This window comes from Hemitrygon akajei, chromosome 10 (assembly GCF_048418815.1).
Source record: "Hemitrygon akajei chromosome 10, sHemAka1.3, whole genome shotgun sequence".
Lineage (NCBI taxonomy): Eukaryota > Metazoa > Chordata > Chondrichthyes > Myliobatiformes > Dasyatidae > Hemitrygon > Hemitrygon akajei.
In genome coordinates this window covers 124,367,216-124,394,479 of record NC_133133.1, presented here as the reverse complement: position 1 = coordinate 124,394,479, position 27,264 = coordinate 124,367,216, and the positions used below count along the sequence as shown (strand labels likewise).

The 27,264-nt window shown below is 42.8% G+C and overlaps 1 protein-coding gene across 2 annotated transcripts in view; it reads right to left on the bottom strand.

The window, feature by feature from the left end:
• Positions 1–27,264, bottom strand: part of LOC140734642 (A disintegrin and metalloproteinase with thrombospondin motifs 20-like) — a 536,409-nt gene that overhangs the window by 229,679 nt on the left and 279,466 nt on the right. For both annotated transcript variants that reach the window (XM_073058884.1, XM_073058885.1), the window contains 4 exons: positions 6,535–6,630; positions 5,427–5,593; positions 5,107–5,236; positions 3,085–3,211 (listed from right to left, as the gene is read on the bottom strand). In XM_073058884.1, the coding sequence (XP_072914985.1) occupies positions 3,085–3,211; positions 5,107–5,236; positions 5,427–5,593; positions 6,535–6,630 (520 nt within the window). The remainder of the gene's footprint in view (positions 1–3,084; positions 3,212–5,106; positions 5,237–5,426; positions 5,594–6,534; positions 6,631–27,264) is intronic.

Here is a 27,264-nt window from a genome sequence, read left to right as displayed (position 1 = left end):
CTTTATCTCTGGGCACAGGTGAAGTTCATAGGTCTGGAAAGTGACTACTGTGACAGCATTGTAAAAATGCAAATCAAAGATGAGCCTTGGTATAGGTTAGTGAGTCTGACATCAGCGGTGGGTTAGTTACTGGAGGTGGATTTGTGGGAAAGGATTTGATAGCATTTGAATAAACAAGGTCTAATTAAGGATTGTCAGCACATCTTAGTGCATGGGGAATCATGCCTGACAAATCTCTTAGGAGTTTTTCAAAGAGGTAATCAATAGGATAGATGGGGGTAGGGCTTATATATTTGTATTTGTATATATATATTTGTAAAGGTGTTGAACAAGGTCCCAGGAGGCAGGCTTGTCTGGAAGGTGAGTCCTCAAAGGACCCAGGAGAAGACAAATAATTGGATTAATATTTGTCTCAATGGTAGGAAGCAGAGAATCAAAGGTTATTTCTAAAACTGGAGGCCTTGATCAGTGTTGTGCTTGGACCTCTGTTGTTTTATTATATTAACAATTTGGTTATGAATTAGCAAGGTGGGTTACTAAGTTTGTGTAAGATACTAAAGTAGGTGGTATCGCAGATGGTGAAGAAAGTTATCAAAAATTACAGAGAGATCTTGATCAGCTGGGTACAGGGCCAAGGTGGCTTTCAATTTAGCTAACTGCGCAGTGTTGTATTTTGGTAGGCCAAATCAGAGTAGGACTTCCATAGTGAATGGTCAGGCACTGGAGAGAGTACATGTGCATCGTTCACTGAAAGCAGTGTCACAGGTAGACAATGTGGTGAAAAAGGCATTTAGCAGGTCAGCATTCATCAGTCAGCGGATTGAGTATAGAAGTCAGGATGCTATGTTCTAGTTGTACAAGACATTTGTGAGACCGCACTTGGAGTATTGCATGTAGTTTTGATCACCGTCTTATAGGAAAGATATCATTTAATCGGAAAGAGAGTGGAAAAGATTTGGGAGCATGCTGCAAGGAGTCCAAGACCTGAGTTACCAGCAGATCTGAATTTCATTCCTTGGAACCTAGGAGGCTTAGATGTCATCTGATCAAAATGTGTAAGATCATGAGGGTACAGATGGGATGAATGAACATATTCTTATTTCCAGGAGGGTTTAGGTTTAAGATGAGAGCTGAAGGATTTGAAAGGGAATGAGGAGAACTTTCTATAACAGAGGATAGTGAGTATATAGAATACACCACGAGGAAGTGATTGAGGCAGGTACAGTAACACATTTAAGAGGCATTTGGATAAGTACGTAGATAGGATGGATTTAGAGGAAGAATGAGCCAAACACCGGTAGATAGGAATTGTGTTATGGTCATCATAATTGGCATGGATGAGATTGGGCTGAAGGGCCTTTCTCCATGCTCATAGAATCATAGAGTTATACAGCATGACAGCTGGTCCTTTGGTCTCTTCGGTCTATGCTGATCAAGTTGCCCCTCCAAGCTAGACCCACTTGCACACATTTGGCCCATGATGTTCAAAACCTTTTGTATCCACGTACCTGTCCAACTGTCTTATAAAAGTTGTTAATTACCTGTCTTAACCACTTCACCTAACAGGTCATTCCACACACTCTCCACTCTTTGTGTAAAAAAAGCTTTCCCTCAAGCCCCTATTAAATCTTTCCCTTCTCACCTTAAACCTATGCTCTTGATTCTCCAACCCCGGGAAAAAGACTGAATGCATGCACCCTATCTCTGACCCTCATGATTTTATACACCTCAATAAGATTACCTTTCAATTTCCTGCACTTCAGTGTTGTGCTCTGTGCTATGCTATGACTCTAGAGCCAATGGGACATAGGAAAAGTTGGAAAATTGGTACCTCAATGAACGGTGCCAGGAGGCAGAGAACTAATTATTGCGAGTGCAGGCCTTTGATCAATAGAACGCCAGGGACTGGTGTTGAAATCCTTACTTTTATTATAGAAATAAATAAGTTGGATGTGAATACAGGATTTCCTTTTTGGCTTTTGGTTTCTGTTTAGGTTTTATTGTCACAGGTCACATGATAAGAACACAAATATAGTGGATAGCCAGAGACCTTTTCCCAGGGTGGAAATGGCAAATTCAAGGGGGGACAACTTTAAAGTGATGGGAGGAAGGTATAGTGGGGGATGTCAGAAGTAAATTCTTTACACAGAGATTGTTGTGTGTATGGAACATCCTGCCACGGGTGGTAGTTACATTACACATTAGGGGTATTTAAGAAACTCTTAGAGGGCACATGGATAATTGGAAAATGTTCTGTTGGAAGGAAGGGTTAGATTGACTGTAGAGCAGGTTAAAAGGTCAGCACAACATTGCGGGCCAAAGAGCCTGTACTATTCTGTAATGTTCAATGTTCTATGTGCCAAGCTGCAGTGAAGAGCTTACCGTGCACAGTATTCATACAGATCAGATAACTACGCAGTGCATTGAGGTGGAACAAGGCAAAACAATTAAAGAATTCGGAATAAAATGTAAAATCTACAGAGAAAGTGCAGTGAATCAAAACTTAAGTGCAAAATCATGAGATAGATTGCATGGTCAGGAGTCCATCTTATCATACAAGAGTTCCTTTCAAGAGTCTGATAACAGTGGGGCAGAGGCTGTCGTTCAGCTTGTTGGAAGGTGCTTTCAGGCTTTTGCACCTCTGCCTGATGGGAGAGGGAAGAGGAGACAAAATTAGTATGTTTGTAGATGATATGAAAATTGGTGGTGCTGTTGATAGTGAGGTGGAGAGTGCATTTTATTATTCAGGAGTCTGATAACGGCAGGATAGAATCTGTCTTTGAGCCTGCTGTTATATTCTTTCAGGTTTTTGTATCTTATGCTCAATGGGAGATGAAAGAAAGACAAAATTAGTATGTCTGCAGTTGATGTTATTGATAGTGAGGATCGCAATCTTAAGGTACAGAATGATACTTATCATTGTTGGCTATGTCAAGAGCCATATGCCAACCCCTCCTTCACCATCTTGTCAACCTCCAAGGCTACTTTCAGAGAACTATGTCCTTGTAAGGGCAGCATAATTCTTCAGTCTCAAGGAAACAAAAACAGAATTGCTGAACATTCTGTTTCATAAAGATATTTTACCTTAATTCACAGTCCATATTGCACAGCTCACTCTCTGCAGTCAGGCGAGGTAAGTGCTCGCATCGTTGGTCAGAAACAACTAGCTGATCTGCTTTCCGCACACAGACCACCTTTCTCCTCCGTTCCCCTGTGTGCATCAGATGGAAGCACATCAATATTCACATCCTCAATTCTCTCACAGCAAATCTGTCCAACAGCACCTCTGACCTTTTGGCAGGAGCTCTCTGAATGATATAATTATTCTTCATTTACTCTTTGATAGGAAGAAAAACAGGACCATTTCACCGAGATACACTCCAATGAAATAATTGTCACTCCCCCTTCACATTAGGCAGGATTGTTTACAGGATGCAAACAGTGTTGCTGTGGTCACCTTAGAATTATACAACACAGCATTACCAAAGATAGACAGAGCATTGCACTCTGAAATGTTAACTTTTGGACATTATACTTCCTGTATATTCTAGAATTCAGAATATATTTTTCACATAAGTAAATTAAACACAGGGAATAGTTACATCAGTGAGCTATGGATTAAAAAAAAAGAACTGATTGGCTATCTGTGATGAGTTGCCGAATCTTCACCTGGATTGTGTGAGGAAGGTTCAATTCAACAAATCACTGCTCCTTTATGAAGAGGAAATCAGCCTGGATTTCTCCTCATCAAGGGCAGATGATGAGTGAGTCACTTCTCAATCTCCAGTTACTCAAAGACAAGAGCTCCTCATGATCACCAAAGGATATTGCCCAATTCTTTTGGAATTGTGGCCAGAGAGCCATGAATACTTTCAAGAGAAATGGCAAAACTACTGGGGAACCTTATTCCAAAGCCTACTCAGTAATAATGTTTGAAGGCACATTCATAAACTCAAGATATCTCCAGGGCCCTAATTGAATAAGGCAAAATAATTTTCCTTTCTGCCACCTCATGGGTGGAATCGGTATCACAATGATGCTGAGCTACCCCGTCCACCAAGCCTTCGTGACAGGGAACAGTGTTTGTGTTGCTTGCATTAACTGTGGGTAAAGTCATACAGAAGGTTCTACTTTGCCTTCAGAGTTCATAGACATGGGTCTGAAGTCAAGTTCTGGACTGAATTAGCAAACATAAAGAAGAACAGGCCGATTAATTGACCGGCATGCATTAAGCTCCTTGGGATGATTAACAGAAAATGCAAAATTGTGAATTACATTTCCTGTAATTCTCAGATATGAAAACACATTTAGCACAATATGCCTGGAATAAGTGACAGGATTCAAAAGAGATATGTGGAGCTCAGTGGTAAAGAGCAGTCAGTAGCCTACTCAGGGTGGCGAACCTATGGCACACACAAATATTTTGCTGGCGTGCAATGCTGCCCCTTGATTCTTTACACCCCACCCACAATAAAAAGATACATAATGATTATCTTTACTGCCAATTGAAGCAGTCAATGATTTTTCTTTACAACCCAAGAGCAGTGAGATGTTTCCACAGGATTGGTACCAGCTAGACAGCTGTGAGAACACCTAAAGTTGGATGATACGTTTTGAAGTCCTCCCAGTCTTGATGTACACATCAGCATATAGGCAGTAAATTGTTACAATAGCAAAAATATTTAGAAATACTTTGTTTTTATAGAAGGTTCATATTAATATTTTTGAACAGGTTTCTAAAATGCTTCATTTATTTCAATCTATCTCTGTTACACCTTCATTACAAGTAAAAATGAACACACTTAAATAAGGAACAGGACTCATCCTTTTCCCTTAAAAAAACTTCCATAACTTTTGTTACTAATTTATTAATCCATAATAATCTCTGCTCAAAATTACCACAGCACAAGAGAGAATTTTTTAGCTTATTGCCAATATAGGTACATACTCTCAAAAAGGTTCGCCACCCTTGGGTCCTAGGTAAATGATATAGGGTGTGGGTAAATGATATAGGGTGTGGGTGTCATTTGTAAATAACAGCTAAACATTTTTTTTGATATTGTGAAAGTTTGAAAGCTTGAATGTAAATAACTGATTGAATTTTACCTTGGCACGGTCTATCGCACTCTTGCCATGAACCATACGGGTCCCAAACAAACAATCCCAGCTGATCCTCTATTGGTATATTAAAGGAGTAACGCACATCAGGGTTGTACAAATTTCCAACAGACAAAACCTAGCAGTATTTAAAGAGAAAAAATTTGTGAATGTCCCAAACTAAAGCTAACTACAAGTGGAACTAAACAGCTTCAAGGTAACCGTCAGAAAAAATGATAAAGCCATGGGGATTGCTCAGAAGAAGCTGGGATTTCCTCACTGGGGAAAAGTTACCTATGATACCTATATAAAAGTGCAGAAGTCCTTACCTGAAGAATCAACTCTTCTTCAATTCGGCCTGTACAGTTAATCCGTTCCACGTCACTGTCTGAGCCACTGTATTCGATTGTGGTTCCCTGTACATTTACCTCTCGCTTAAACATGCTCACCACAAAGTTTCCATTCAGGATGAAATCGCCTTGGCTGTCAGATAATGCTGAGAGAGAGACCAGAAATACTGTTAAAGCAGCAGCACTGAGGTAAACAGGGCATAAATTTCCTCTTCCCCATCTCCCCCTCCGACATTAAATGATAAGTCACCCTGTTTTTAATGGATTTTTAGTATTGAAAGAGCTGGGCCTGGGCATTCAAATATTGAGCTATTTTAGTGGAGGGGGCCAGTTCCAGGCATGTACAAGTAGAATCATGAACAATGTGAATGAGAGCTGGGTATTGATTGTGTTTAAGTGAGCATGTACGGCATGAACTGAGGAAGAATCCACTCAGCTGGGTTCAATGCTTATGGACTTGGCTGAGACGTACAGAATGTCCACTTAATGGGAGCATAATTGCTGGCTTGTGCCTTGGACCCACCTCCATCCCAGACTTGAATTAAAATACTCCAAGAGACAACCTGGAAATAAAATCAAAATATTCCTCTACAAAGGAAAAAAAAACAATTACTGTTTTGCAAGATGATCCGCTTTTCCCTGTAATGAGGCCAGAGTTGAATTATTCAGTGTTCATCATGGAAAGTCAGAGGTCTCTAGGTTCAAAGGTATTTTTTCTTCAGAGTATAGAATTAAACAAACAGAAGTTGATGAGCCAAAAAAGACTGCAGATGTTAGAAATCTGAAATAAAACCAAAGAGAGCCAGAGTCCATTCCAGTTGATGGCCCTTCATCAACTTGGAAAATTCTGTTTTAATTATAAGTTTTCTATGGTCCACTGCTCTCTGAAGCTGCATCTGCATTGCAGATTGCAAATGGAAGAATACATGCAGCTTGTAATGGACAATGGAGGAAATCATGATTGTAATCCTAAAGCAGGTATGGTTGATGTATAGGAGTTGGCAGAATGGCTAAGTATAAACTGGATTATATTATACACTCTGTGCAGCAGTGAGCAGCGGAACCACCATATACTCAAAATGCTTACCAAGGTAGTTGTCATCTTCTGGTTTCCCTGAGTAACTGTGCTGCCGTACATCAATGTTTGTGGCTCCTGAAGGTATTCGTACGACTACATTATACCCTTTAAGTAAATCAATAGTTTTAGAACATGCATTGGAAGAAAATATCCATTAATATTCAGAGCACGAGCTAAGATCTGACCTCTGCTGTCTAACTCTTGACTGGACTTGTTTTTTAAGTCTTGGCTAAGTCATCATTTATCTCTCATCTCTACCAACAACAAATTGTACAAAAGATTAGATAGAAAGAAGCTGCAGTTCTTTTGGGTCCTATTACAGCTGCAGAACTAAATGTAGTGTAATTACTTTAACCTAGGATAAACAGCAATGAATTTACAAAAAGAAAATTCAAAGTCAAAGTAAATTTATTATCAAAGGATGTATATGTCACCATATACTATAGTGACATTTTTTTCCTGGCTGACATTTACAGGAAAACAAAATAAAGAAATATGATAGAATTTATGAAAAACCATGCATAAGGAAAGTTTGACAAATAACAAATTGACAAAAGATCACAAGCTGTGCAAATAACATTTTTAAAGCATAATACAATCAGTTCAGAGTTGTGTGAATGAAGTTACCAACACTGGTTCAAGAGTCTGATGTTTATAGGGTAATAACTGCTCCTGAACTTGGTGGTGTGGGACCTAAGGCTCCTGTACCTCCTGAACCTTGTGCCCAATAGTAGTACTGAGAAGAGATTATATAATCTAAAAGCAAAAGAAGAACACAATGCTGGAAATCTGAACTGAAAGCAGGAAAGGATAAGAGACTCTCAGCAGGTCAGATAGCATCAGTGGAGATGATATAGTTAATGTTCTAAGTCAATGAATTTTCACTAGTTCTGAATTGTGATTAACATGTGTCCAAGTAATCACTGATTCTCATGAATTGATGTTGCAGGTATCTACTAAGCTGAATGCATTAATAAAATCATAAAACTATTCCATTCAGATATAATTCTAATGATTACATCTTTAGAAATTGCATCATAGCAAGTTCCTGCACCGGTCTGCATGGAGTCTTGCCATATTACCCCTGGGTAAAGCACTTTAATGTGCTGTCAGTGTACTATTCTTGAATGAAGCCCATTTTTCTGAGGTGGAGTGCTGCAAAGATTGGCCAACTGTCATTCCATTTTCCGAGCATGCTAAGCACAGTTCTCAACACTTTCAGCAATCCTGATGCACTTCTATTCTGGCCAACTGCACCTAATCAGCATTAGTGCTGACCTTTCTATAACCCGCCACATGTTCTCAGAGCGCAGATGGAAATAAGAGCTGGATTCTGCTCATATCCACGGGTAATAGCTCTGATTACACTTAAGTGCCTCACACATGATTGGATTCTACGCATGGGAATCCAGGCATAAATTGTTTATACAACCCTATAGTTGTGTACAAAAGCTGGGGATAAAATCAACTCACATTATCTCAGTGTATCCACACACAATGGAGCACACTCAGAGCGACAAAAAAAAACACAGCTAACAGTTATCGTTTAGTTCAATAGAACCCACTCTCCTGGCGGACTAGGCTCCTTCCGGGGTGGATTTTTCTATTCTACAGACATCAGATAAGTAAGATGAGGATTTGATCAGAGCAGAGATGAGTGGGAAGGCCACAAATCTCACGCCCAGCCCCACATAGCATTAACTCAGGTGTGTTTTCCGGGAACTCATCTTTCAGAGGCTAAAGAAATCTGACACGTCCCAATTGATCCTTACCAATTTTTATAAACCACAAAAAGCATCCTATCCAGATATATCACAATAGAATGGACGCAAAGAAGATGTTTCTTATAGTGAAGATGTCAAGGACCAGAGGGCACAGCCTCATAATAGAAGGATATCCCTTTAAAACTGAGGTGATGAGGAATTTCTTTAGCCAGAGGGTGGGCAATTTGTGAAATTCATTGCCACAGACAGCTCTGGAGGCCAAGTCATTCGATATATTTCCATATATATATGGAAATCAGTTCAGAGAGAAGCAGCAAACCCACCATCACGATAATCAACCCACCCCCGAACACTCCTACCCCTGCGCAAAACACAAGAATATTGTCCCCCAAATCTCCCTTTCCCCACCCGCACAAAAACAACAAGAAAGATTGAAAAATAGTCCAAAGTCCAAAAGCCATATGGAGAAATTTCAATAACATTCTCCAGCATTGTTGAAAGAGAGAGACTTCAGGCACAGCAACAGGCCACAGAGGCTTCCCCCTTGGCAGCTGAGCAATCCCAGCAGTGATCAGAAGGCAGGCAGTTGATGCTCCCCCTCCACATTCGCCTCAATCTTTCAATCTTCCTCGTTGCTTTCATTGGCGAATAATGCAAGCTTTAATTGGTGAAATGGCCTTATAGTTTCTTCACCTCGAGGTTCATGCTCGCTGCTTCCTGGATCTTCTCGGAGACAGCAAAGCGCTGGATTGCTCAATCCGTCTCCAAACTGGAAATCACAGGCTCTTACAGTTCCAGGAATGCATTCAAGTTGAAAAAACAGACGTAAAAGAAGAGTGGAAGAAGTCACTGCTTGCCGATGAGATGATGAGCAGGTTAATCAATAAAGAATTAGAAAATGCAGGGAACAATGAGAAGGATTGCCAGACAAATTATGTTGGGAATTGTGTTTCAGAATGCAGGGAGCCACAGACCAATGGGATTCAGTGATGGTTGGAGTGGAAAGGGAACAGGGAAAGGAGAGGGAACAGAGTGTGGGCTGGGGAGAAGGACACCCAGTTGAAGACAGCAAGGTGACACTGACAGCATCTGCCACCTTCACCATCAAAGAGAACAAGGGCAGAGGGCACTGCCACCTCAAACCACACACCATTCCGACTTGGAAACATTTCACTGCTCCGTCATTGTCACTGCGTCTAAATCCCTCCCCAGCAGTACCTTTACCAGAGGGTATTGGAATTAATTTCTTATTGGCACATGTACCAAGATACAGTTGAGTGAAAAGCTTGTCTTGCATACAATGATTACATAGTGCATTGAGTAGAACATGGTAAGATAACATTGCAGTATAAACTGTAAAAGCTGTCAGAAAGTGCAGTTGCAGTAAATGATAAAGTACAAACTTATAATGAGATAAATTATGAGTCCAAGAGTCGACCTTATCCTACAAGATAGACATTCAAGAGTCTGATAACAATGGGATAGAAACTGGTGATATGTGCTTTCAGGGTTTTGTATTTTCTGCCCCTTGGGAGAGGGGAGAAGAGAGAATATCTGGGATGGGCTATTTGATTATGTTGGCTTCTTTACTGAGGCAGTGAGAAGTATAGACTGAGTCCATAGAGAGGAGGCTGGCTTTCATGCGTCCACAACTCTCTGCAGTTTCTTGTAGTCTCATACAGAACACCAACCATATCAAGCCATTATGCACCAGAGAGAATGTTTTCTATAGTGCATCAATAAAAGTTGGTGAGAGTCGACTGGGACATACTGAATTTATTTAGCCTCCAGAAGACCATAATCAGACAAGGGGAGCAAGGTTAGACTATTAGAAGCTCCTGCTTTCTTCCCATAACCTTTGATGCTCTGACTAATCAAGAACCTATCAACCTCTTCTTTCAATACACACAATGACTTAACCTCCACAGCCATCTGTGGCAATGAATTCCACAGATTTACCACTGTCTAGCTAAAGAAATGCCTCCTCATCTCTGATCTAAAGGGATGTCCTTGTATTGTTAGACTGTGCTGTCTGGTCCTAGTCTCTCCTACTATTGGAAACATCCTTTCCATATGCACTCTGTCTAGGTTTTTCAATATTGGATAGATTTCAATTAGATCACCCCTCATTCTTCTGAACTCCAGTGGGTACTGGCCCAAAGCCATCAAATGGTTCTCATACCTTTTATTATCAGGATCACTCTCCTGTATCTCCTCCGGATCCTTTCCAATGCCAGCATAATCTTTTTAAATAAGTGGCCCAAAACTGCTCACGATATTCCAAGTGACATCTGACCAATATCTTATAGAGCCTCATCATTACATCCTAGCTTTTGTATTCTAGTCCTATCAAAATGAATGTAAGCAATTGCTTTTTCCTTCCTTATCACTGACTTGATCTGCAAGTTAATCTTTAGGGAATCCAGCACAAAAACTCTCAAATCCCTCTGCATCTCTGATTACTGAATTTTCTTCCCATTTAGAAAATAGACTACATTGTTATTCCTTCTACCAAAGTGCATGACCATACCCTTTCCTACACCATATTCCATCTGCCACTTCTTTAATCATTCTCTGAGTCCGTCTAAATCCTGCAGACTCCCTGCTTGCTCAACACTGCATGCCCATCCATTTACCTTCATATCACCCACAGACTTGGCCACAAAGCCATTGATTTGCACTTGCCTCCAGAGGAAGTAGAGGATTGGTGACCTTTCTTGGCCGTGACAGGCTATTGTTGATGTTCACAGCTAGGAACTTAAAACTGTAAAGCCACTCTACCTCAACACTGTGGAGGTGAACTGAAGCTCGTGCACAACCCATATCCCCCACCCCTTCTGAATTCAACGACCAGCCCTTTTTGTTTTGTTTTATGTTTTAGTCTGCAACACCTCACCACCATCATCTCAAGGACATGAACAGTAAATTGATATATCTATCAATTATGGGCAGAAAAACGGCAGATAGAGTTTAATCTGTGAATGTGCGAAGTTTGGGAAGTTCATCATGAACGGACAGTATATAGTTAAAGGCAGGACCCTGAACAGAGGTGATGTACAGTGGGATGTTGAGGTCCAGCTGTATAGATCCCTGAATGTGGTCACATGATTAATAGTGAACAGTGTGCTTGCCTTCATTGATTTGGACGTTGGTTATTAAAGTTAGGATGTAATGATGCAGTTGAATAAAAGTTTGGTTAGACACACTTGGAGTACAGTGGGTAGTTCTGGTTGTTCCATTATAGGAAGGATGTGGAGATTGTGGAGAGTGTGAAGTGATTTACGAGGATGCTGCCTGACTTAGAAGGTCTTCGCTATAAGAACAGTTTGGTCATTTGAATTGGTTCCTCAGTCAGAGGCTGAGGAGTCTCCTGATAAATGTTTCTAAGATTGTGAGATGCATCTAAAAAGTCAGAATGATTTACTTGTGGGAAAGTTTAAAGAAGATGCGTCAACATGAAGAATAGTGGGAGCCTGGAATGTGCTGCCAGGGTGGGGATGGAAGCCAATCTACTGGAGGAATACTCGAGGCTTTTGGACAGGCATATGCTTATGTAGGGAATGGAGGGAGGTGGTTCATGTGAAGGCAGATTAGCTTAAATTGCCGCCATGCTTGGCACAGACATCATAGGTTAAAGAACCTTACATGCACTGTGCACTTTTACGTGCTGTGTCAGAATTAGAATCAGAATCAGAAATCAGAATGGGGTTTATTGTCATTGGCATAAGTCATAAAATTTGTAGTTTAGTGACAGTAACACAATGCAAGTTACAAATAAATCCAGAAATGAATACTACAAAAGAGAACTGGTGAGGTAGTGTTTATGGTTCAAGGACAATTCAGAAATCTTTTGGTGGAGAGTGTGGGTCTTCAAGCTCCAGTACCTCCTTCCTGATGGTGGTAATGAGAAGTGGGCATGTCCCACAGTGTGGGTCCTTAATGATGCATGTGGCCTTCTTGTGGCACTGCCTTTGTCAGATTGATGTGCCAGACTTGAGCCTGATAATTAGTAACTGGAAAAAAGGATAAGGGTGGATGATAGGGAGAATTCTGACGTAGTCAGTTTAAGCTGGTAGGTGATAGGAAAACTGATCCAATGGAGCTGGTGGGCATTTTGCTGCAGAAATTCTGGAGTAGCACAGATTGATGAGTTCTGGGTTTAATGCCTTTACAAAGAGAATGGAATAGTGCAGCACTGGACAGGCCCTTTGACCCACAATGTAGTGCTCAACTAATTAAACCTGTAAATAAACACCTAACTAAGCTAATCCTTTCTGCGTACACAGTGTCCGTATCCCGATATTCCCTGAACATTTATGTGTCTGTCTAAGAGCCAATGTAACACCTCTATCATATTTGCCTCTTTACCACCCTATTGACTGTGTAGCCGCTTTCAAGGTGTTATGGACTTGGACCCCAAGATTCCTCTGTACACCAATGCTCTTAAGGATTTAACAGCATTAACTGTGCACCGTCCCTTTACAATTGATTTTCCAAAGTATAACAACTCACACTTGGCCGCATTAAACTCATCTGCAATTTCTCCACCCATATCTACAACTGATCTGTACCATACTGTATCCTTTGGCAATCATCTACTGTCATGGTCTCCACTGAACAATGGCAGGCATCCAAGTTTCGGCGATCCGGTTCCCCGGAGAATGGTTAGCTACCATTATCCCTTTAAGACTCAGACTGCCAATTATTGCCTGCCACATTCCTTCATGGAAAATTTGTACTTAAAGGCCCCGTGCTGAGCATTCAGTGCTTAATGAGTCATGTCATCTGCAGAAATTCTCTGATGACTCAGCAATAGTTGGGTGTATAAAGGCAGGACAGCAGGCTGAATAAAGGGCCCTACTTTGCCAAATGGTGCAAACTGAATCATCTGCAGCTCAGCATCAGTAAGACAAAGGAGATGGCGATGGATTTTAGGAAGACAAAGCCTGCACTGCTCCCTGTTACTATTGATGGTGATGATGTTGATGTGGTGAGGACCTACAAGTACCTGGGGGTGCACCTGGATGACAGACTTGCCTGGAGCACCAACACAGAGGCTGTGTACAAGAAGGGTCAGAGTCACCTCTACTTCCTGAGGAGATTGAGGTCCTTTGGAGTATGCAGGTCTCTCCTTCACATATTCTACCAGTCTGTTGTCGCCAGTACAATCTTCTATGTGGTGGTGTGCTGAGGCAATGGCATCAACATGGGTGATGCTAACAGGCTCAGTAAACTGATTAGAAAGGTTGGCTCTGTTATAGGAGTCAAACTGGACACACTGGAGGCTGTGGGGGAACAAAGGACCTATGGGAAATCCTGGCAATTCTGAACAATGTTTCTCACCCTCTGCATGCCACCTTGGCTGAACAGAGGAGCACTCTTAGTAATAGACTAACACAACTATGCGCCTCCAAAGAGCGCTATGAAGTCACTCTTACCCTTGGCCATTAGGCTCTATGATGAATTAACTTGTAGCTGGGGAAGTGATGATCCCCCCCTCCTGTTAGAGTTTTTTAGGTAACTTATTTTTTATTCTTTTTGACTTCTTAATATTTGTATATCTGTGCACTTGTGATGCTATTGTGACACTGTTGTTTCCTTTGGGACCATCTAATCCATCTGTTAATTAGATTTTGTTTGTGTTGACTGAGTTTACCACAATCCATAGCTCTCTTGTTACAGCACGATTGAGCCATCATGAACACAGCAGAGTTCGAATGTCTGCAAACCGCATTCGCCTACCAGGGAGCAACTGCAGGCAGACATGGCTGCATTCTTCAGGAGATCCTCACCCTCTCCGGAAACTCTGACTCTGATCGGCAGGATCTGAGTTTGGCCAGAGCGGTTTCCAATTCTGGGCATGTTCAAGCTGGAGACGCCAATACTCGGAAGGGATTGCTGCATCTTCTGGCTCCTGAGCGATACGATCGTAACCCCGAAGCATGACGAGGTATCTTGGTGCAATGCTATTTGGTCTTCGAGATACAGCCATCCAAATTTGCATCGGAATGCAGTATGGTAGCTCATATCATCTCACTCCTTACTGGAAAAGCCCTTTCCCAGGCTACTGCTCTCTGGGAGAATGAGTTACCCGTCTGTGCGCATACAGACCTCTTTTCAGAGAGGACGTGGGAATTCAACTTGATAACTGAGTAATGGAAAGAAGAGGGGGTGGATGAAGGGGGTATTCCGAAGAGACTCTTTCCCCCCCGATTATCCTTCATTCTCTCCTATTCCCCAGACCAGGACCTCTCAACTGCTGCCAATCTTGGCCTCCAAGAAGCCTATGCAAATAAGCCAGACCAAGATTTCTCAAGCCGAATGAGAGAGAAGGAAAGAGATGCTGCATTTACTGTGGAGAGTCCAGGCACCATCTGATCTCCAGTCCCAAGTTGCCAGGAAACTCATGGGACTGTCCAGTGCAGGGCGGGCTGTGATGGTTGCTAGCCTCACTCGCAGTTTAGCTCCTTCCGAAGTGGTGCTCCCCGTGAAACTTTCATGGGGAACCAAAAATATTCCCTAGACACTTTACACACTTGGAGAAGAGGGATGCTTATGTGAGAATGCTGTTCTTGGACTACAGTTCAGCATTCAACACCATAGATCCCCTCCAGGCTTGACAAGAAGCTCAGAGACCTCGGCCTTCACCCTTGTGCAGCTGGATCCTGGACTTCCTGGCAGATTGCTGGCAGCTGGTAAGAGTGGGCTTCCTCACCTCTCCCCTTCTGACTCTCAACACAGGTGCCCCTCAAAGCTGTGTACTAAGCTCCCTCCTATACTCTCTGCATACTCATGACTGTATCACCACCCACAGCTCCAATCTGATAATTAAATTTGCTGATGACACTACACTGATGGGCCTAATCTCAGATAATAATGAGGTAGCCGACAGAGAAGAAGTCATCACCCTGACACAGTGGTGTCAAGGGAACAACCTCTCCCTCAATGTCGCAAAAACAAAAGAGCTGGTTGTGGACTACAGGAGGAATGGACACAGGCTAACCCCTATTGACATCAATGGATCTGGGGTTGAGAGGGTGAACAGCTTTAAGTTTCACTGTGAAAACATCACCGAGGATCTCATGTGGTCTGTACGTACTGGCTGAGTGGTGGCAAAAAGCATAACAGTAAGCCTCTTTCATCTCAGATGGTTGAGGAAGTTCGGTATGGGCCCCCAAATCCTAAGAATTTTCTATAGGGGCACAATTGAGAGCATCCTGACTGGCTGCATCACTGCCTGGTATGGGAACTGTACTTCCCTCAGAGTCACAGGACTCTGCAGAGAGTGATGCGGACAGCCCAGCTCATCTGTAGATGTGAACTTCCCACTATTTAGGACATTTACAAAGACAGATGTGTAAAAAGGGCCCAAAGGATCATTGGGGAACTGAGTCACCCCAACCACAAACCGTTCCAGCTGCTACCATCAGGGAAATGGTACCACAGCATAAAAGCCAGGACCAACAGGCTCCAGGGACAGCTTCTTCCACCAGGCCATCAGACTGATTAATTCACGCTGATACAATTGTATTTCTGTGCTATATTGACTGTCCTGTTGTACATAATATTTATTATAAGTTACTATAAATTCCACATTGCATATTTAGATGGAGACGTAATGTAAATATCTTTACTCAAGTATATGAAGGATGTAAGTAATAAAGCCAATTCAATTCAATACTGACTCTAGTGCAGCAGAGAGTTTCTTGGATTGGCCAGAAGATTGAAAACCCCCTTTTAGTGTCTCAGCCATAGCCCTGGATGGGAGACCATTGGAGCTGTGACAGATCAACCACCAAATGTTTCCACTCAAGCTCAAGATTGGCCAACATGTGGAATCAAGCAAGTTCCATCTTAGTTGGTCCCCAGAAGTACCATTCATTGGCTGTCATCCCACAATCTGAGTGTCAATTGGACTACTAGCATCATTCTAGGCTGATCAAATCAGTGCAAAAAGAATTGGCTCCGAAAGGGGCCCAAGACACCTCCCGACTTCCCTCCCAAACTATCTCCTGAGTTTACTTCTGAGACAACTTCCAACATGTCTCCTGAATTACATGAACCTTCGTCCTCTAACCTCAGTGTATCTGATTTGTCTAGGGTACCTCCAGAATATCTGGACCTGCTGGAAGTCTTCAGCAAGAAAAGGACCACCACTTTACCACATCACAGGGACTATGACTGCACCTTCGATCTGCTATCCAGTATACTTCCTCTTCAGGGACAGCTCAACTCTTTATAGGCCCCAGAGAGAAAATCCATGGGGGTTTACATCCAAGAAGCCCTGGTGTCTGGGTTTATTCAGCCATCCACATCTCCTACTGAGGCCAGGTTTTCCTTTGTCACCAAGAAGGATGGTAAGCATAGACTATAGGAGACAAAATACTATCACTGTTTAAAAACTGGTACCCTCTCCCTCTCATGAGCACAGTCTTTGAGATTCTCTGGGGAACTACAGTATTTACTAAACTGGATCAGTGCCTACAACCTAACCTGCATTCATGATGGAGCCAAATTAAAAACTGCATTCAACACACGAATGGGCCAATAACCGAGTCATGTCTTCCATGTTGGCAAACACTCCAGCAGTATTTCAAGCCTTCATCAATGAGTGTTCCAGGAGATGCTACACCACTTTATTTTTGTCTACCTAGACAATGTACTCATTTTCTCCTTGTCCACTCAAGAACACCTCTAGCACGTCTGGCAGGTTCTACAATGGCTTCTCAAGAATCAACTATTCATCAAGCTGAAGAAGGGCAAATTCATGTATCCATGGTCTCCTTCCTTAAGTTTATTACATCTAATAGCAATCTACAAATGGACCCCCTCCGATAAGACCCTGGCTGTGCGGAACTGGCTGCAACCCTCCTCCATGAAACAACTCCTATCGGTTTTGAAGTTTTGCCAACTTTTATAGGTAGTTCATTTGCAATTTCAGTTTGGTGACAGCGCTACTCTACAACCCCACCAAGAGATCTACTGGGCCCTTCCACTGGACCCCAGGGGCTGAGGTGGCTTTTGTGGAGTTAAAACAAAAGTTCATGTCTGCACCTAAGACAGTTCCACCGGACCCGGACTTGCCTTTCACTGTGGAGGTCAACAAAAGTAGGAGAGTAGGGGCCATCTTGTCCCAACATCCTGCTCAGATGACAAACTGCATCGCTGTGCCTTCTACTCAAGACAACTTTCTCCCATGGAGGCAAACTACGACATTGCAAATAGTTGGCCAATAAACTGGTACTGGAGGAGTGCAGGCACTGTTTGAATGGGTCCAAACATCCGTTTGTGGTATGGACCGACCAGGAAAAACTAGCCTACATCCAAGATGCAAAAGGGGTGAATTCCAGTAAGGCATTTTGGTCCCTATTCTCTAATTGGTTCAAATTCCTTATTACTTACCGCCCAGGATCAAAAAGTCAAAAACAAGACACCCTCTCCCAACAGGAGAAGAGGACCCTTCAACTATGATTCCCATCTTTAGTGTGTTGGCATCCATCTGCTGGAACATAAACTTGATAGCGTGCTGAGCCCAAGAGCAAAATGGGGTATATCCTGGGAATGGTCCTCCTGGATGTATCTTTGTTCCTGTACTTGATCATTTAGAGGTGCTCAACTGGGGGCACTCTGAATTTTGCTGGGCATCCAGGGGCATCTCACACCCAAGAGTTAATTAAAATACGTTACTGATCACCAGGCATGAATAAAGATGTCCGGGAAATATGTCCTAGCATATGATGTCTGTGCACAAAGTAAAGAACCCCAAGCACAGCTTCAAGGTCTGCTTCGGCCTCTCCCAATTCCTGCTCACTCTTGACCGATCCCACATTTCTATGGGCTTTGTCACTGGTTCTCCGGCATCTCAGGGTAATAATACAGTAACCATGATGGTCGTGCACCGATTCTCCAAGGCCTGCCGCTTCATATCCCTTCTCAAACTACCATCAGCTTCAAAGACTTTCAAGCTCATTTTTACAGCACGTCTTCAGGATTCAGTTTTCTCTAGGACGTCATCTCTGATCGTGGCTCCCAGTTTGCCTCAAGATTGTGGAAGGCCTTTTGTGAGCTCACTGGGGCCTCAGCCAGTCTGTCATCTGGGTTCTAACCGCAAATTGAGTATAGGAGTAAAGAGGTCCTTCTGCAGCTGTACAGGGCCCTGGTGAAACCTCACCTGGAGTATTGTGTGCAGTTTTGGTCTCCAAGTTTGAGGAAGGACATTCTTGCTATTGAGGGAGTGCAGCGTAGGTTCACAAGGTTAATTCCCGGAATGGCGGGACTGTCATATGTTGAAAGATTGGAGCGACTGGGCTTGTATACACTGGAATTTAGAAGGATGAGAGGGGATCTGATTGAAACATATACGATTATTAAGGGATTGGACATGCTGGAGGCAGGAAGCATGTTCCTGCTGATGGGTGAGTCCAGAACTAGAGGCCACAGTTTAAGAATAAGGGGCAGGCCATTTAGAACAAAGATGCAGAAAAACTTTTTCACCCAGAGAGTGGTGGATCTGTGGAATGCTCTCCCCCAGAAGGCAGTGGAGGCCAAGTCTCTGGATGAATTCAAGAGAGAGTTAGATAGAGCTCTTATAGATAGCGGAGTCAAGGGATATGGGGAGAGGGCAGGAACGGGGTACTGATTGTGTATGATCAGCCATGATCACAGTGAATGGTGGTGTTGGCTAGAAGGGCCGAATGGCCTACTCCTGCACCTACTGTCTATTGTCTATTGTCAAACCAAGGGCAAATAGCGAGGGTCAACCAAGACCCAGAAAGAACTCTCAGATGTCTCGCATCGGGGATCCTTACCACCCGGAGTGGCAACTTGATCTGTGCAGACCCTGCGCACAGCACATTTCACATTTCATCTGTTTGGATGTCCGCTTGCGAATGCCAATTTGAGCACCGTCGTCTGCTCTTCCTGGAACAAGAAGAGGAACAACTGGTCCAGTGATGTCACCTGAAATGGCTAAGGTGAGAGAGACAATTTTGGCCACAACAAGGTCAAGCCAACCGCCAGAGAGGACAGGGACCAACACTTTTTCCTAGTCAGTGGGTGCTGGCTGTCAACTGGAGATCACATGCAGGCTGAATCTGGAGAACTGGTCTCTTATTACATTGGTCTATTCAAAATCCTAAGATGCATCATCCCAGTTACTGATCATTTCCAATTTCCAAGCACCATGCAGATTTACCCCACATTCCATGTATTCTGCCTCAAACCCTTGAGTGCCGGCTCCTTGGCTCCAATTCCCAAACCTCCTCCACCTCTCAGAATTGTTGAAAAAACCCACCTACATAGTCCGCTGACTTTTTGGACACCTGCATAGTTCAAGATAAAAAGCAGTTCTTCATTGACTGGGAGGGATATGGCCCAGAAGAAAAAAACTGGATTCCTTCTTGGGACATCCTGGACCCTACCTTGATGGTGGACTTTCACCAGCACCATCCTGTGCACCCTGGGATGTCAGGAGTTGGCCCTAGGAGTGGAGTGTGGGGGGGGGGGGGGGGGGGGGCTGCTGTCATGGTCCGGACTGAACAGCAGCAGGCATCCATGTTTTGGTTCTCCATTTCCCTGGAGCATGGTTAACTGCCGCCGTCCCTTTAAGGCTTTAAGGCCAAGCAAAGTATTAGCACTCAATCGTAGGAGTTTCATTTCTAGTACATTGTGATTTCACCTTTGGATTTCATTCGTGTCATCTTGTTATTTTTGTGCCTATTAATTCTAGACTATCCTCTGCTTTTGGATCACCATCCATAGCTGTCTCATTACTTCTCCACCATCCCCAATGCCAGCAATCCATGTATTGCCTGAAAACTTACTAACGCATTCATTTACATTTATATTGTAAGCACCAAAGGTCTCAGTATAGATCCTGCTTTATAGATCACTATTCACAGGGGTCATGTTATAGTCTGTGCCTGGTCGTCTGTGCTTTCAGACTTTTGTATCTTCTGCTCAGTCGGGGAGAGGAGAGAAGCAAATGTCCAGAGTGGGTAGGGACTTCGAACATGCTGGCTGCTTTACTGAGGCAGTGAAAAGTATCGAGCCGATAGAGTGGTGGCTGTTTCCTGTGATATGCTGGGCTGTGTCCACAACTCTGCAGTTTCTTGCAGCCATGTGAAGCATAGTTATCATACCAAGCTGACATGCATCCAGATAGCATTGCCTTTATGGAGCATTGATAAAAATTGGTGAGGGTTGATGATACATGCCAAATTCCTTTAGTTTCCTGTGGAAGCAGAGTAGGAGAGAAAGTGGCATTTGCTACATAGCCCTAATGACATGTGGTTTAGTTGCAGGAGTAAAAATTCCTCTACCAGTTGTATCAGGCCTTGGTGTGACTGCACCTGGAGAACTCAGTGCAAGTTTGGTTTCCTTCCCTCAGAAACGATGCACTTTCCTTGAAGGAAGTTTCATAGAGGTTCACCTGATCAAGAATGGCAGTTTTGCAATATGTGGAGAGTTAGACTGTGGATTTTAAAATCTGTTAAGGGCTTGACAGGCTGGATGGAGGAAGGATGTTTCTCCAGGTGAGAAGTCAAGGACAGAATCTGAGGATGAGGGCTAAAATGAGGAATTTCGTCTGCAGTTCTGATGCAAGAGTTCAAACCAAATTATAGAACATAGAATTGTACAGCACAGAACAGGCCCTTCAGCCCACAATATTGTGCCAAACTTTTAATATAATCTATGATCAAGTTAACCCTTTCCTCTTAAACAGCCCATTGGCCTCCTTTTTTATTCCATCCATGTGTCAGATATTAACAATTCCTTTCATTGCGTAGGCACTGCTCGATCTGCAGAGCTCCTCCAGCAAATTCTGTTGCTGAAGTTTGTGTGGGGATGCCTAAGGGCTGAGTATGGTAACTGCTCTGCATGTGTCCGCAAGAAACAACAAAGTGTCGTGCACACAGGTCAGCCCATCATCGATGCCAGACTCCCCTCCACAGATCCTGCTGCCCCAGTAAAACAACCAGCATAATCACAGATCCCACCCACCCCAAACATTCACACTCCCCCTCCCCCATTGGGCAGAAGATACAAAAGCCTGAAAGTACATACCACCGGGTTCAAGGACAGCTTCTATCCTGCCATTATCAGCCTCTTTGAGATCATAAGTTATAGGAACTGAATTAGGCTGTTAGGCACTTCAAGTATGTTCCACCATTTCATCATGTCTGATCCAATGTTCTTCTCAGTCCCAATCTCCTGCCTTCTTCGCATATCCCTTCCTGGCCTGACCAATCAAGAATCTATCGACATCCACCTGAAATATACATTAAGACTTGGCCTCCAGGACCCCTTGAATAATAAAATGGACTCTTGATCTCACAGTCTATCCCTTTCTGATCTTGCACTCTGCCATTCACATACACTGCACTATTTCAGTAGCTTTCACAGTTTATTCTGCACTGTTATTGTTTAACCTTGTTCTACCTCAATGCACTGTGATGATTGAATCTTTATGGACAGTATGTAAGACAAGCTTTTCGCAGTATCTTGGTATATGTGACAATAATGAACCAATATCAATACTTGTCTGAATTCAGTTCAGCAGGATCCCAGACTGGAACTCGATCTGACCTGAAGGGGAATTGTATTGTATTGGGATTTATTGTACTTTGCAACTGATAGATATTGATCACAGAGGCACAGTGCCTATCCCCATGTAATTTGACAGAGTCTGAGCAGTTTTGTAAGGAAGAATGGGGAAAAATTGCAGTGTCAAGATGTGCAAAGCTGATAGAGACCTATCCACACAGACTCAAGGCTGTAATTGCTGCTAAAAGTGCATCTACTAAATACTGACTCGAAGGGGGTGAATACCTATGCAATCAATTATTTTGCGTTTTATATTTGTAATTAGATCACTTTGTAGAGATCTATTTTCACTTTGACATGAAAGAGTCTTTTACTGTTGATAGTGTCAAAAAAGGCAAATTAAATCCACTGTAATTCAATGTTATAAAACAATAAAACATGAAAACTTCCAGGAGTGGGGGGGGGGGGGGTGAATAATTTTTATAGGCTCAAAAGTACAAAAGTTCTTCATTTGTTGAGGTGTTATGATGCAATTGTGCATGATGTGATCATTGGCAAATTTATGATGGTAGGAAGATGACTGATGGGTCAAAGGCACTACCTGAAGACATCCTGCCAGGATATCCCGGGGGTAATGTATTTCCACAACTTTTCAAAAGTAGCTTCTTATATCGGTGTGCAGATTAATTATAGTGTGTGATGGTTTATGCTCATGGTTAAATAGGATATTTTAGGATTTAAGTCAGTATTTTAGGATTTTATATTATTAAATCAAATTGTAATAATATCTGGAGCCACTTGGGGCAGCAGTCTATTTACTGCTGAAAATGTGAAAGCTTTCAGAACTGGCTACGTACAATCTTGAAACAAAATAATACTTTGCAAAACTCTAAAAATCCAGAAGAACAAGATTGTAACAAAATGAGATCATTGATAAGTACTTGAAGACTATCATCACGAGAATAATACCAGCAATACTAAAGCTATGGTAACATAGTGTAAGGCATGATAATGATAGTGTAGAAGGTCGTGGTAGATTACAACAGGACATATAAAAGAATGCAGAGCTGGTCTGAGAAGTGGCAGATGGAGTTCAATCTGAACAGTGAAGTAATACACTTTGGAAGGTTGCACATGAAGGTAAAATACAAGGGTACTGATCAGATTCTTAGCAGTGTGGAGAACCAGATGGATCTTGGGGTCCAAGTCCATAAATCCTTCAAAGTTGCCATGAAAGATAATAGGGTGATTAAAAAGGCATATAGTAAATTGGTCCTCATTAGTTGAGGGATTGAGATCAAGAGCCATGAGATAATGATACAGTACTATAAAACCCTGGCTAGACCACACTTGGAGTACTGCGTTCAGTTCTGATCACCTCATTATTATACTTTAAGAAACCTTAGAGAGAGTGCAGAGGAGATTTACCAAGATGCTGCTGGATTAGAGAACGTGCCCAATAAAGAAAGGTTGAATGAACTAAGGCTTTTCTCTGTGGAGTGAAGGAGAATGAGAGGTGACTTGATAGAGATGCGTGCATAAGGTTATGAAAAGTATAGATAGAGTGGGAATCCAGCACTTTGTTCCCAGAGCACCAATGGCCAATATCAGAGGACATCTTTTTAAGGTGAGTGGAAGTTGAGAATGGTAACTCGTCACTCTGTAGACCACACTGATAGGGGCGGTGGTTGAGATACATACACACACTCATACACACGAGCACATGCCCTAACAGACACACAGATATACACCCACACGCACATACATGCACATATAAAAACACATTCATACACCTGTGCATGGCACGCACATAGATGTGGACCACGGTGGAGCCACGAAGCTATATCACACACAGCACATAAAACAAAACATTGCCACAAATAACTTAATAGAGCATAATTCAAAGTGCATGTAGTGCACTGCACAGGTAAACAGTACAGTAAACAACACGCTCCCCTAGTGACAAGATCTCAATGGTGACAGGGGCTTATAGCCCATTAGTCTCATAGCCTGAGGGAAGAGGCTGTCACCTTGTCTGGCAGTCCTAGTCCTCATACACACACAGACATTTTCCAGATTTAGGTGTTTTAGCTCAGGTTAGATGAATTTCTGAAATGTTGAGGTACCCATTTCTAAACCTTTGTCTAAATGCAGAGACATAACTGCAATCCTCACTGAGAAGTGTGAGGCCTCAGTTCACCATAATGCTTATCTCTGCCTCTTGCCGTCAAAGTGAATTAAAGTTAACGTATAGGTCAAATACTACAAACTTTTCATGCAGTACCACAGAGGAAAGGTCAATGAGCTACAAAAAGTCCACAAAGTTTTTGTGTTATGAACAATGGTGGGCAAGCTACTTCAGGGAATTTACACATGGCTCCTCAATCTACCAGGACTAGGTTTTGGACTACACGGGGAAGTACTGCCATACAGAACTACACTCTTCATACAAAGCAGGGGGAAGTAAAACAGGACTGGTTTTCAATTAACTTATTGAGTTGGCTCATTCCCACCAAGAGGGAAACGTAAACCTGTAGATTTATGCACTACAGCCACAGCTGTCTACACTACTGTAGGCAAACTATAAGACCAAACATGAGCTCTCATGAGGTAAATTGGCAAAATAGTGAATAATCTCTGGAGATAAAGAAATTGGACTCTGACTGTGGCTTTGGTGATAACAGGCTGGTAATTCCAGGTCACAGATATATGTTAATTGGTAGAATGATTATGAGCAAGTTAAGAAACCTCAGTCTATGAGTGAGCAGGAGTGGGTGAGGTGCCCAGAACTCAGTCTGAGAAGGGACTGAGGAGGCAGCAATGCACAGCACTGAAGTTCATTGAAGTTCATTGTTGTTGATTGAATCAAAGGTGGGAGATTGAAAGCAGAACTGAATGGTACCGCAACAACAATCTCTCACTCAATGTTAGCAAACCCAAAGAGCTGATTATTGACTGGAGGAGGAGGAGGACACCAAAGGTCCATGAGCCAGTCCTCATTAAGGGATCAGTGGTGGAGAGGGTCAGCAACTTTAAGTTCTTTGGCTTTATCATTCAGAGGTTCTGGCCCAGATCCAGCCAATAACTGCCATTATAAAGCAAGCGTGGCAGAGCCTTTCCTTTCTTGGAAGCTTGCACAGATTTGGCATGTCATCTAAACCTTTGACAAACTTCTATAGGTGCATTGTGTACAGTATACTGCCTGGCTGCATCATGGTCCGGTATGGGAAAACCAATGCCCTTGAATGGAAGAGCCGACAAAACGTGATGGATACAGCCCTCCCCTCCACTGAGCACATTTGTAAGGACAGCTGTTGCAAGAAAGCAGCATCCATCATCTAGAGCCCTCAGCATGTTCTCTTCTCACTGCTGCCATCAGGAAGGAGGTACAGGACACTCAAGTTCCACACCACCAGGTTCAGGAGCAGTTATTACCTGTCAGCCATCAGTCTCTTAAACCAGTGGAGATAACTTTACTCACCCCAATACTGAACTGATTCTACAATATATGGACTCATGCTTAAGGGCTTTACAACTCAGGTCTCAATATTTATCACTTTATCTAACTATTTTTTTTTCTTTTTGTGCATTTGCACACGTTGTCTTTTGCACATTCTTTTTTTGTATGCCCGTATACACGACCGTATGCCGTGTGCAGTTTTTCATTGACTCCATTGTGTTTTATTCTATCTACTGTGAATGCCCACAAGAAATTGAATCAGGGTAGTATATGGTGTAGGGTGAACCTCCACAAGGTGTCAGGGCCTGATAGTTTTCTTGGCAGGGGACTGGAAACCTGTGTCAACCTGCTGGTGAGAATGCTGAAGAACATCTGCAATCTCTTACTGCCGCAGTTGGAGTTTCCCATCTGCTTCAAAAGGGAAACAATCACATTAGTGCCCAAGAAGAGCAGGGTGAGCTGCCTCAATGACAGCAGACCTATTGTGGTAACACGCAGATTGCAAAGGGTCCTTGTTTAGGGTGTGTCACTGGCACACCTCAATAATATGATCTTGCACTCACATCTACTGCGATGAAGTGTTTAGAGGTTGATCATGGTCAGAATCAGCTCCTACCTAAGCAAGGACCTGGACACACTGCAAGGTGCCTATCACTACAGTAGGTCCACAGCAGATGTAATCTCATTGGCTCTCCACTCAGCCTTGGATCACCTGGACAATAACAACATCTACATCAGGCTGCTGTTTATTGATTATAGCTCCGGGTTCAATGCTGTCATACCTTCAGTACTACTCAGCAAGCTCCAAAACCTGGGCCTCTGCTCCTCCATCTGCAATTGGATCCTTGACCTGCTCATCAGTCAGTACAGATTGGAAATGAAATCTCCTCCTCACTTACAATCAATCTCAAGAATATGTGCTTAGCTCACTGCTCTGTACGCACAACTGTGCGGCTAGGCGCTGTTCAAATGCCAACTATAAATTTGCCTATGATACAATTATCGTTGGTAGAATTTCAGATGGTGATGAGGGGGCATACAAGAGTGAGATAGATCAGCTGGTTGATGGTGGTGCAACAGCAACCTTGCATTCAACTTCAGTAAGACCAAGGAATTGATTGTGGACATCAGAATGGAGATTACAAGGGAACATACACCAGTCTTCATCAAGGGATCAGCAGAGGAAAGGTGTGAGCAGTTTCAAATTCGTGGGTGTCAATATCTTGGAAGATCTAGCCTGGGACCAACATACTGATGCAATTACAAAGAAGACATAACAGTCATTACATTTCATTAGGAGTTTGAAGAGTCTTGATATGTCACCAAAGGCTCTCACAGATTTCTATTGATGCTCCGTGAAGAACTGTCTTACTGGTTGTATCACCGTTTGGAGGAGCCATAGCACAAAACTGTAAAAACTGCAGAAAGACGCAAACTCAGCCACTCCATCATGGGCGCTAGACTCCTCAGAATCGATCACACCTTCAAAGGGTCATGCCACAGAAAGGCAGCATCCACCATTAAGGACCCCCATCACCCAGGACATGTCCTCTTCTCACTGCTACCATGAAAAAGGAGGTATAAGCACCTGAAGACACACTCAACTTCTTAATAACAGCTTTTTACCCTCTGCCATCAGATATCTGAATGGATAATAAACCATTGTACACTACCTTTTCTTGCTCTCTTTTTGCACTACTTAATTAATTTTAATATATATTTCTTGTAATTTATAGATTTATTTTACAATTATGTAGTTCAATATTCTACAATTATTAAGAAGATCTACTTGCTGCCTACCGTCATGTTAGGTGGATCTGAGAAAGATCCCCAAATGTGCTCACTGTTGAACCTCCCTCCCTGAATGCCTTCACCTCTGTTAGTTGTCCCATTTTGACCATGCATTTGGACACTTATTCCGATGACTAAAGATGTCCTGAGAAAGGCTGCCATAGGGACGGCAGGAGATAAGCAGGCCCTTCAGTCCTCAGAGCTTACATGAAACATTGA